We start from the raw sequence: 12,883 nt of genomic DNA, 5'->3' as shown, positions 1-12,883 counted from the left end.
TGTGTCTTTGAAACTTCAATCTAAACCAGACACTTAATATTGAAATCTCTTTTCTCGCACCACCAACGAGTTAATTATCTCCGTGGTGGCACTTTAATATGAAGTTAAACAAAAACAAAAAAAAGACAACAAATTGATTGGTTTTGTGAGCCATCATTTGGGGGCCAGAGTGCACTTCTGTACGAGTGATCGAGTGATCTTCAATGATTGCCATTCTTGAGCGTGATCTTGTCAATGATCATTGGCTCAATTTGGCTATGGGTTTAAGCAAGATGAATAAAAACAAATAACAAAGTAATAAGGTGGGCCAGATCGGGCTGGTGATGACGTAGATACTTTTTGGAGGTTACGTCATAAATCATCTGCTCGTGTCTCGCGCCAAAATCTCATACGAATGAAATGTTGGGAATATATCAAAATTATTAGTTTAATTGTTAACAGTAATGACTATTTTTATCAATTAAAGGCCTGAGCTAAAAGAAAAGCCGATTTGAATTTGGTGGTGCCAGTTGGGATTCTTCGAAGTGCCGCGAAAATTCACGTTAAGAAAATGAGAGGTTTTTAATGTTAAAATTGCTTAATTCCTTAAAGTTGTCATTTTCACGAGAAGATCCTTTTTATAATTTAGTTGAATATAGTTATTTGGGTTAATTGTGAAAAATTGTCGATATTACAACAAAAACATTGGGATGAAATTTTGGGCTGGAAGACTAATATTCTTTTGAGCTGTCCCAAAATTCAGGATAAGTTTCACAAAAATCCTTTGGTACAACATTACTTTGGTTAATAAGGAATGCTAAAGTACATATTACAAGAAGGGACACGACCTGCTAAGAAGCAAATATTTTGTGGCATTTTAGAGATTTTTTGCAACCGCAGCGCCTCCAGACGTTGGTAAAGTTAGTTATTTGTGTCTCTATCTCTCTCTCGAGTTGAATTGCGCGCGATTCAGGAAGCTTGTCATTTGAAATGATATTTTCTTTAAATTTCTTCATATTTCCGCAAGATTCAAGTAAAAGGATGTGTAGTGAACAGCTATCCGTCTTCCGACAAAGATATCAAGAAGACAAATTCTTTCTATATGAGTTTTTACGTCTGTTATGTCTTTTTGGCGCAAAAATATTTATCATGGCACCGTGAATGAGCGGAATTAGTGTTACCAGTATGGCTATCTGTAATTTCCATTAAAATTATCATCACAAAATTTCCGATATCACACGACTTTTAACGAGCACAGGTCTGAATTAAACTAATATTTGATGTTGTTTCTGTTTTTCTCATACTTTTTTGCCACAAAATTCTACTGGACAAAAATTATTGCTACGAAACCCGGCAGACCATACACCATATAAGCAAATAGTAAATGTGTCAGAACATTCAATACTCATATAATGTTCTTTGGAAAAACTCAGATTAAGTAAAATATCATAGAATTCAAAGCATAAAAATCACGTAGAATTCCAAATTGATATAAAATGCCGAGTTCAAACATTCTCAACAAAAAGCAAATATTAATTTTCTTTAACTCTTTCGCGTCATTAGGGTCATATATGACCCGGGGAAAAACATTTTTTTTTACTATTTACATTAATTGAAATCTATCGGTTTGTGCACGATATCATAATAGAAGGATGCAAGATTCTTAGCTAATTTTCTCAAGACTCCAGATATTCAGGAAAAGAAAATATTTGAGATCAAAAATCACTAATTTCGAACTTTGTGAAATGACTCTTCTTTTTCAAAATTTTTGTATTAATTTTTTTCAGCAAAAGGTTCTTTAGAAACACAAAATAGAATATCCAAAGATTGTATATTGCATATTTTGATATAATAAACTACTCTCAATTTTCCAAAAAAGCGTGTAGAATTTTCCGAGTCATGGTCCCTATGGTCCCCAAGGGTAACAGTGTTTTCGTCCCAAACCTATAGCGAAATGTAGTTGGGACATTGTTTTTCTTTGTGAAATGCAGGTGGGACATCTTGCTCCTGGACATTTCATCTTATATCTGATGAATTATAACATATTTTGTAATATTTTAGACTATTCTGCAAGCGTCCAATATTGTGCAATTGTATTGTGTGTGAATAAAGGGACAGATAATCCTAACCGGCTTATGTAGGTGAGATTCTTAACGTGAGCTAACTCGGAGTGCATGCAAATTCGATTTGATGCTGAAGTAGGGAGACGCCATTCAGTTATCTTGAACCAAATTCGTGAAATTATACAAGTTTTGTATTTGAACCAAAATGTCAAGGATTTGGATGAACTGACAGAAAAGTGTTATATGGGTGAAATGTAGACCAGAATGTTCTCTATAATTTTGCCGTAGAACTTGAACTCATCGATTACTCAGAAGCCAAGATAAGCGAGGTTTTTTGTTTCTTAACTCGTTTTTTCATCCAGAGTGCCCCAAGTAGTCATTTGTTGAACTTCAACTATATCAAAGAATTGTTGTATTTTGCGGGACTTTCCATTTAAACCCCTATTTTAAGTGTCTTGGTGGAGTAGAGGCAGTCAAATTGGCATCTGAGTGATTTCAAAGCGTTATTATGGGAAAAATCAATTTTTTCACACTTAAACGGCAAAATCGGAGTGATAGCGTAGTCTGAGCAGAAAATGATGTATGGACGAAATTTAGAGACAAATGTGCTCTACAATTATGTTGAAGTAATCATCAAAATCGGTTTAGCGACAGTCGAGATAATTGAGGTTATGTGATATTGAAATTGGTTTTTCGACTGTGGCGCCCCTGGTGTTGGTCCCACGAAGTTCAAATATTCTAGAAAGTTGTAGCATTAGGTGAGATCTTTCGTTTAAGCCCTCATTCATCAAAATCGGTCACATAGAACCGGAGATATGATTTTTTGAATTTCGTGAACTTTGACCCCTCATATCTCCGGTTCTATTGAAACCACAGCGCCCATACGCACCATTTTGGAAACGTCCTAGACTGGACTACAACATACTAAAATTTCATTAACTTGCACAATGCCGTTTTTGAGAAAAGTGACTTTGAATTTCGATGAATTTTGACGCTATCACAGCGCCACCTGTGGTGACTTTTTGAACTTCCATCTGAAAGTGCTCATCGAGACGAAACCAAAAAGGTAAAATTTAGGTCGCTATGTTAATTAGAACCGGAGATAGAGGCCGGTCAATGTTCGAACTTTGACCCCTTATAGCTCGGGTCAGGGGTTATGGATCGACTTAAGGTTTTTTTTGTTTGATAGGTATAATCAACGGCTACAACATACTAAATTTTCAGCCCGATGCACAATGGAATTTTTGAGTTATTTAACTTTTAAGATTTAAAAATTTTCTTTTTAAAAAAAGCGCCCCTAGCGGTGGTTTTATGAACTTGCGATGTTAGAAGGCGAAGTGGCATTTCACGAGAGCTTTCCAAAAAGCCCTCACTTTTTAAATTCTGATAATTAGAACCGGAGTTATGGCCATTTTAAGAAATTTTTTTTGGACCCTTATAGCTCGGGTCAGGGGGGTCGGGGGACCTTAAGTTTGGTATTGATGGAAAGCTCTAAGGCCCAGCTATAACATACTAAAATTTGAGTCCGCTGAATGCCATAGGGGCGGAGCTATTGAGAAAACAAAAAAAGGGGGGTCTTCAAAATGGCGGAAGGAGGGGTGGGGGGTGGGGGGTCTATGCACCAAGTTGCAATTTTCACCCGATATATAACCTTTGCCGAAAACCGCAAGTCGATATCTTTTTTAGTTTAGGAGCTATTAAGCTCCAAAGAGCGGCCGGCCGGCCGGCCGGCCGGCCGGGAACGTAAATTAGCCACATATATATTCGTGATCAGGAAGTGCTGAAACACATTTTGGCCAAATTTGAGGTCGATCGGACGACATGAAATTTTGTTAGGATTATAGTAGGTGAGATTGTTAAGAATCTCACCTAATATGTAGATAAGTTTCTTTTTGCCAAATACCACTCAAAATATTGTGACAGTGACTGTTCAAGGGATTACCAGGAAGATTCCTTGAAAACCAGGAGTACAGTGTTCATCAAGGCAATCCAGTTTGCCATAGTTTTGGCCAAATTAGTAACTTCAAGCAAAAAAAACTCTTAAAAAGCCCGTGATATAGATTTTGAAAATGGTATGTACACTTCCCTTGAGGACAATAGGGTCATATATACCCAAATAGCAATTTGGAGTTAGATTACCGTTGGATGTATGTATTCTGGATTCTAAAATCGGTTCCTATGACGGTCGTCAGAGAGTCGAATGACGGTAAGTGGGGAATAATATAACGGTAATTACGGAAGTCATTTGGCGTCATAATAACTCTGAAATTACTCGCTCACGACTAAAATATGACGCCGACTTCCAGTAATTTCCAGTGTCCCTATAAAAAATCTTCCCCTCATTGGGTATATCTGAGGGGTAATTTAACTTGTCAAATGGCAAATAAAACTATTCAGTGCTGTAAATCCGCAAAGTAATTGATATTTTCGCGTGTTTTCTCAACAATATTATAGTGTGCATTGGGAGAAAAAGCTCCCCCGGTAAAGATGTGTGTTGTGATTCGAAAAAGTACAGTGCTGACAGAACTTAACTGAAAATTAGGCAATTTTTGACATGATAAACACACAAACATTTTTCTGTAAAATGAAATTTTGTGGTTCAGGAGTTTGCTCCAGTTTCTGTAGTGTCCTGTGATTAAAATTTTGTGTCGAAAAGACCTATTTAGTGAAAATTTTAAAAGATTTTTTTTGTGTTGTTGCTATTCAGTTGGAAAATTTTCAACATGTCGGATGCCTCATTCAGGAATAGTCGAATAGCAAAAATCTTCGCAAATGTGTGTAGTGAATTAGGGGAAAAATAGAGAAATTTACATAGAATGTAGTAGAAAACGACAGAAAATGTGATGAATTGTTGAGAAAATAGTGTCTACGGTGGTAGTGCAATACAAAGTTGTGAAGTGTACTTCACGTCTTCATTCAAAGTGCGTACGTCGATTTCGTACATATGCGGTAGAGAACGATGCCAAATGCATTATTTTTGGCGCGTCATTTTTTGTACGGAAAAAGACCGTCGTTTGGAGTCGTTTTTGTTACCGCATGGCAGAGTAAATTTTAGAACCGTAAAATAACGATAATATTGCTAATTCAATCTTGTCAATTAACACAATATTCAATGAATATTGAATAATATCACTCAAAAAAAGCGAAGAAACATTGTTAGTAGTTCATCACAGCTGAATAAGACTGAAGTAAACACAAAGTTCTGTCATATTTCTCGTAAGCAATTGCTCACACTGAATTTTCAACAAAGCAATTTTAACTCAAATCATATTCAAAATTTAACGTATTTAGTGTTAAAATCTTCCAAAAAGAACAAATATTAAAATAGAATTCATTATTCATCGAATATTGGAATAAAAATCCATCATTTTAATCAATTAATTTTTAGTGTCCAATTTTATCCTCAAAGTGTCCAAAATAAGAAACTGGACAAAATTATGAGCCTTTCCCCTATGGAAAACCTAATGTGGTCGTAATAGTAAAAAGGTGTTTTTTATATCAAAATTTATTATATTATATTTATTTGAAGTTCATTAGCCGAAGCACAATTAATATATTTTCATTTATGAATAGAATTAATTAATCTTTACAAAATTATTCGATCTCTAATTTTTCTATTACAAATGTTTGACAAATGTTTGTTACACTGTACCAGTCGGGGAAAAGTATCTACGTCACTGGCAGTTCGATTTGGCCCACCTTATACTTGAAGCATCTTGGGGTTTAAGGTAAGAAAAAAAAAACAAAACATTTTCCAATATGCAACAGCAGCAAAAATATTTACTTCACACTCTATTCCAACCAACAACTCATCATCACATTCTTAGCATTCTGTTGGTAATTTTCAAGTGTTCAAAATGAATGTGAATGACTCAAGATGAGATATTGTGCATGACAAAAAAAATTCAAGATGCCACAAGCGACAAAAAAACGGGAGAATCACATTTAGAGAAAAATATTCTAGCGGTAAAGATAATTGGTGTGGTTGGTTTGGTATAAAATTATTTTCATCACGAAAAATTATATTAATTCATGCAGTAACGGATTGAGCATATTTTGGTTTTTTTTTTCTTGATATGATCGTACGTGATGATCAAGTGTGTAATGTTAAAAAATTGGAGATTAGAGGGACAACATTTTTTTTGCTTCAGTGCACTTTAAAGACAGAGAAAGAATGCGGAAAATACAATCCGCCAAAAATTCTAAATGAAAGACAATTGAAAAATTGGATTCAATGTGACTAATACAATTAAATACGCATATTTAAATGATCTTGTTTCTCTATTTTTTTGTCGTTCTGTGCGCCAGCGTGCAAAGGAGAACAATTGCAAAATGATCAATTTCAATTGTATCAAATGAATGTTATAGTTGAAATTAAATGCTCTTTCGCCGGTGCAAAAGCCAATCGATTGAGAATTATTCTTGCCCATTAGGCCATGTTGTACTATGGTCTGTGTGTGTATATATTTTAAACATTATATTTAAGTCTTTTATTAAATATTAATAGGTCATGCCAGTTACTCTGGTGAGAGACAATTGCATTTTGCTGTGAAAAGTCGAAGAAAAAAAATAAGAATTTCCGCCTTCTTGCAAAATTAACTGCACCTCATTCGCTTGAAAAAAAAAAAATTGCTATCGCGCTAAAATTTTCCAAGATATTATCATATTTTTATCGCGAAAAAAAAGTTAGATAACCAATGTCAAAATATTTGTTTTTTCTCCTCACATACATTTGTAGCTCATAAAAAATTCAATGTAAAACAATAACCCAACACCATGAGTTGATTATACTGTGTCTTCAGGAGAAGTTGTTAAGTGATTTTGTTAACAAAGCACGATGAATTTTTTTTTGTGGTGAGCATGTAAAGAATTTAACTAACATTTCTTTTGTAATAATTTGGCACTTGTTTTTTTTCCTCTAATTTTCTCACACAGCTTGAACGCCTTTTTTTATAACTTTCGATCTCAGTGTCTCTCTTTTATTTTTCTTATTTGCTCAGGAGATCACATTATTGCATAACATGATCCACAATCGACAAGTTTTGTTAAAGAAGCATGTCTTATTTAGATAAATTGCGAAAGACCTTTTTTTTCAAGTGTAAAATACTCTATTTGTTGGTACTTTTTTTTCATACCATCATGATGTATGGGAGGGTGCCCAGAAAGACGTTCAATTGTGATTGTTGTGAAAAAAAAAAATCATGGTCAAATAGACACTTGAGATGTGAAGATCACTCCTTTTATCTTGACACAATCACTCAGGAGAGAAAAAAAAACGAAGTTGTGCATAATCTTTCGATTGAGACATGAAATCAAACACGGAAGTTGCTTTACTATTTAATTAGCCAATTCTTCGAGAAGAGGGAAAAAAAGATTTAACGATAAATTTTTAACAAATATTTTTCCACATTTTTTCCCTCTGTCGGTCAATCGTCAATTGTGCTACTCAGAAAGTGGGAGTGAGATTTTCAGGGTTTTTCGCTAAAACGATGGTACTTGGCATGATCAGAAATTGTGTTTTCTTTGCACAGCAAAATATTTACCCACGGAATTTTCCAGGAATTTAAAAATCTCTTTTTTCTTGCGCTTTTCTGAGTGTAAAAGAGCCATTTGCTGGAGATAATTCAATTATCTTAAATAAAAAAATATATATATTTCACAATATTTTTCAGTGGTCAGGGATTTGTCTTTCTGAATATTGCTTTTTCCACAGCGATCACGACACGCTTTTGTGATTAAATTGAGCATGATCTGGGTAATGTTTAAGTTCACATAATAGTTGTATAGTGTTGCAAATGAAGACGTGCACTTCAAAGAATACAAAAAAAAAGAAATGAAAACAGTTGTAAAAATAAGAAATATATGTCATAAAATTGAGATGTTTCAGAAGGAAAAAAAATATGAAAAAGCATCGAAGAATTTACAATTGTGGCATACATTTCAATAGAATATTTACTTTTTATTGGAAGGGAAAATTTTTATTTGTGGCTATAAATAACATGAGATTCTATTTTATTCTTTCACAGTTTAGAATCTATATTTTTATTGTCTCAGGACTTGAAACAATTAATTAATTCTTATATATATTCTATGTAGACGGTATTAAAATACAATAAAATATAGCAATTTATAAAACGTATAAAATAAATAGTTACCTTCAGATTAAAAAAAAACTTGAGTTTTATGTAATATTTTAAAAAGGTAAAACAGTAGCCGTACTCACTATGGCGTTGTTATCTCGTAATCTCCGTAATCTGTTATCTTGTTATAATTTTTCATTTATAAAATACATTGCGAGAACATAACGAGATAACGAGATAACGATATTACAAGATAACAGCGCCATAGTGAGTACGGCTAGTATATAAAAAGCCGAACGTTAGATTGTTATACGGGCTTCAGACCTAAGACTTAGCCATATGGCTTAATTGCTCTAATTTCTTATCAATCACGATTTTTTGGAGAAATTTACCTTAGGATTGGATTATTAAAGATAAGAGACCTATAGATTCTCAAAACGCAATAAAATTGCTCGCTATTCAAGATTTTGAGACCTTTGGGAACTGGGCTAAACCTCTAGTCGGAAGACCGCTTTAGACAATATGAAATAATTTAGATAATTTCAATAACTTTGTAACACTAGGGGAAAGCGCACTACCTTCGGACGACTCAAGCTTCGGACAACTCAATATTTCTATGTTCTTAATGGATTATTTCATAGCTCTTTTCTGAAAATTTCTGGCTTTAGACTAGCTATTAAAATGTACTTATTACGATGGGTCAAATTTATTTAAAAGATATTTTTTTTTAAATCAAATGTTCGAAGCTTGCGTCGTCCGAAAGCAGCGCGCTTTCCTTTCAAATTCTTCGGAAAATTCAAATTTCAATTTAAAAATATGTTTTTTCAAGCCCTATACCCACTCGCTAAAGGAAAATATTATTTTATTTTTAATATCTGATAAAGAAATAAATATCCTAATAATAGAAAAAATAGGTTTTGTAAGTCTCTGAAAATCTGATTCCAACAACTGAATTTTGAAATTAAATGAAAGTTTTACAAGATAACTAAAATTTTCTATTTTCATATTCGCTTAAAAATGTTAATAAGTCTTTTATTATGACAAAAAAATATTGCAATATAAAAAAAAAATCTTTTCTCAGCCTTCTAAAAACTGATATATAGAGGAAACTGGCCTACCTCTAAATATGCTAGACTTTGGATATTAGTGTGGTGATTATTTTGACTATCTGGTAGTTCTTGAACATGGCATTTTTCTACTTTTTTATGTAAAAATGCACTTTTTTAAACAACCTTTGGCTAGAAAGCGATCTTTCGTCCTCTCTCAATTCTGTCCGGCCATTAGATTGTAACAAATAACATACTGCCTGCTAAGGGACATTTCCATCGTTTAATCCTGGGAGCTAGAATCAACGCTAAGACGGAGATGGACACATGAGAAGGGGCGTAAAAATACGAAATCAGATTATGAATGAGAAACAAACATTTATTTTTTAATTTTAACTTTGTGTACAAAATGGAAAGGCAGCAGTTCGAGGACTGAGAGTCAATTTTTTTGAGACGCTCCGCAACTAGCAGTAGAACTCGACAAATTTTTATCCGATTGACTTGAAATTTTTAGGATAGATGCACTGAGAAAAAAAAAGAGGGTGCGATTAACTTTTTTTCCTCATATTTTTAACACTTTTTAGGTGTAAAAATATATCAACATTTTATAATGTTAATTTTACACCTTTTTAAGGGTAACATTAACATGAAAAAGGGTAACTAACTCCTAATACACCTAAAAAGAGTAATATTTACACCGATTTTGAATCAATACTGAAGGGTAAAATTAATATTTCTGGAATGTTATTTTAACTTTTTCGGATTTCTCTCAGTGTTCGGACGATTTATGCTTCGCACAATTCATTTTTTCAGTGTGTTATAAATGAATTTGTCCCATTATAATATTATTTTTTAATAGACAGTCCAATGCCTCAAATTTTTAGAAAAGAGTTATTGGTGATATCCATAAGGAAAATAGAGAAAAAAAATGAATTGTGCGAAGCTTGAGTCATCCGAAAGTAGCGCGCTTTCCCCTATTCCTTGTCATTTTACTTTTATTTTGTGGCCTTCTTTATCTCTGTCCATCTGAAACAGTGAAGAAATCTCAAATGTTCCAAATTGGAAATGGTTGCAAATTACTCAATTTTACCCTATTAACCATAAAGGATGCCACTACCCTACACTTCATTTATTTATTTATTTATTTTGAAGATCTTTTTATCTTAGAATTTTTGTGTTAATGAGTTTCTGCTGTAATAATACCACATTATTTTCAAACTTATCTCTTAAATATTACAGTAACTATTCTACAATTTTAATTGTGTTCCTTCAATTCATATTTAAGTTATTCAATTACTTTTAAAGTCTTTTATCGTTATGCTTGTTTTTATGTCTAAAACTACCATCATGATTTGAATGGGAAAATGGCAAAAAAAATCAATCAATTCAAACAGACTATTGAAATTGTAATGCAATATCATTTTACATTGATAATTTGCAACCTTTAGCAACAAAGTGGTTCTCTGACAGATTTATGATTTTGGTGCATTTCTGGGATAATGAAAATTGAAGATGTAAGCTTCTTTTGCTAAGAATTATGATTATTGGATATTAGATGCATTAGGGTACGGTGTATAGAAACTTGTATAACATTGTGGCAGAAGACACCATATTTAGTTTTTCAATCAAATTGATCCTCTAAGCTCCAGAGATAATCTCCATGAGATACATACTAATTTGCTCTTAAGCATCAACACGTAAATCAGCGTGTAATTTGCAATTTATTGCTTAAGAAAAAAAGGTGAGAGGGAGTGGTGGTGTGATCGATTAATTATCTTGCTGATTTTTTATTCAATTACTCTCAAGAGAATGATGATTTTGTGAATAATTGCTGATGAGAAGAGTGAGGAGGAAAAGGAATTGAGAGGTTGGTTTTCTCATGTTAGATTGCAAGTGTGAAAAATTTTCTGCACGTTCTTAATAGATCAATTGACTTATTTTAATGTCAATCATAAAATCTTAACACATTGATTCCTTTTGATGTTACGCTTTAATTTTAGTTCTTTTTTTTTCTTACCCTCGCCGAGCGACGTCTTAATTGCAATAACCGGGTATAGGTAATAAAGCTTTGGAATTTAATGGGAATGTTCACAATATTGTGATTTATTGATTGGTTTCAATATAAAAAAAAGGAGACTCTTTGCTACACATAATTCAAATGGAAATTAATGAATGAAACATCAAGATAACTTGACAAACTCCGAAGATCACTTACGATCACTTTTTATTTTAATATTTATTAAATAGCACTGACTGCTGACTAAATGAATATATGATCAACTCACTTCCATCTCATTTAAAAGAAGGTTTTGTTCTATGTGATTTGTGAACAATGCGACAATTTAATTAACAAGGTGTTTCCCCTCATTTTTCGGCGGGAAATTTGTGGCACCAACATTGAGGGCCTTTTTTTGTCTGTTTTTCGCGTTATTTTCTTCGACAGTAGTGGCTCATAAGCGTATTCTCATAGTAACTTTTATGGGTCAAGAGTCTCACTTTTAATACAAAGAATATTTTACAATGAATTTTTCTTAATTAATTTCCTCTCGCATTTCCCCTTGGTTTTTTTTAAATGCTTGGTTGTTCTTATGTTAGAGATTTCACAGGCTCTTCATTAAATTTTTATCACCAACTACAAACACTTTCGAACATTTTTGAGCAGGCTTGATAAATTACACTATAATTTAATTTTGTAGCATTTGCTTTTAATTCCTCGTCTCTCAGGGGATAATAAATGAAAAACTAATTGAAGGCAATTAATGGTGTTGAAACTGGCCCAAAAAAAAAGATGATTGCAAAGCAATAATGTGTTTTCACGGGTTATTTTTTTCCAGGAAGAAGAAAATGATTTATAAGCTTTTTTTCACGCAATTTCCTTTCATATGTGCCATACCTTCAAAATTGGTGCATCCACATGGTATTTCATTTTTGAACTAAATTTTCTCCCAAATCGATTTACTCTTTTTCGCGTTTTACGGTCTTTAATGTTTTTTTTGTTGTCTTTAAGTAATTGCTCAATTTACCACAAAATCGTCTATTGAGAAAATGAATGTAATCTTCTAACTCATAATGGCACACAAGAATTTCAATATATTAAAATTCACAAAAAAAAGAAGAAAATTAGAAAAAAAAACACTCTTATAAAGATCGCGATCTTCACTTTGGGGAATGTTGAAAAGAAGAATGCCTTGATCACCAAAAAAATTCGTGTTGGTTTCTCTTGGAGCACACTCCGCGACAACGGCTGTGCTTCGACTGACTGGCATGGGTGAGATGCCGGCTCAGATATATTCCCTGAGCTTGAAACAGCTGGAACTTGAGATACAGCAAAGCCCCAACGATCGTTGCACGATCGACTGATCACCACGAAGAATTAAGAGGAGAAACAAGACCACAGCTGTTTCCAGTATAGCCATTCTAAAATCATTCTCATACCGATCTAATGAGCATTAATTAATTACATCGTTCGCTTTTTACTCCAAACACGTGGATCCGCAATCTTTTCCGGTCCTTTTTCTAAAAGCCATACTCGTGGTGTCTGCAGAAAATGACACGGGATTCAAAACTATATCCCTGGCAATTTAGATCACTGATCTCTCAATACACGAGGCGCATACATAAGTTCAGTGGTGACGTCAATGATGTTTGTTGATTAACCCACCGAAGTTCTTCTTTAACATTTTTTTTTGCCGCAACTGCTGCGTGGAGTATTTTA

The 12,883-nt window shown here is 33.3% G+C and overlaps 1 protein-coding gene across 1 annotated transcript in view; it reads right to left on the bottom strand.

Moving 5' to 3' along the window:
• LOC129801412 (uncharacterized) overlaps nucleotides 1-12,480 on the bottom strand; it is a 30,089-nt gene extending 17,609 nt beyond the window's left edge. Inside the window, exon 1 of the mRNA XM_055846389.1 lies at nucleotides 12,062-12,480. Within this exon, the coding sequence (XP_055702364.1) occupies nucleotides 12,062-12,094 (33 nt within the window). The 5' untranslated portion in view covers nucleotides 12,095-12,480. The remainder of the gene's footprint in view (nucleotides 1-12,061) is intronic.
• Nucleotides 12,481-12,883: the final 403 nt, after the last annotated feature.

The sequence above is a fragment of the Phlebotomus papatasi genome, chromosome 2, assembly GCF_024763615.1.
Source record: "Phlebotomus papatasi isolate M1 chromosome 2, Ppap_2.1, whole genome shotgun sequence".
Taxonomy (NCBI): Eukaryota; Metazoa; Arthropoda; class Insecta; order Diptera; family Psychodidae; genus Phlebotomus; species Phlebotomus papatasi.
The sequence above is the reverse complement of the archived record's forward strand: the minus strand, read 5'-3'. Positions and strand labels throughout refer to the sequence as shown.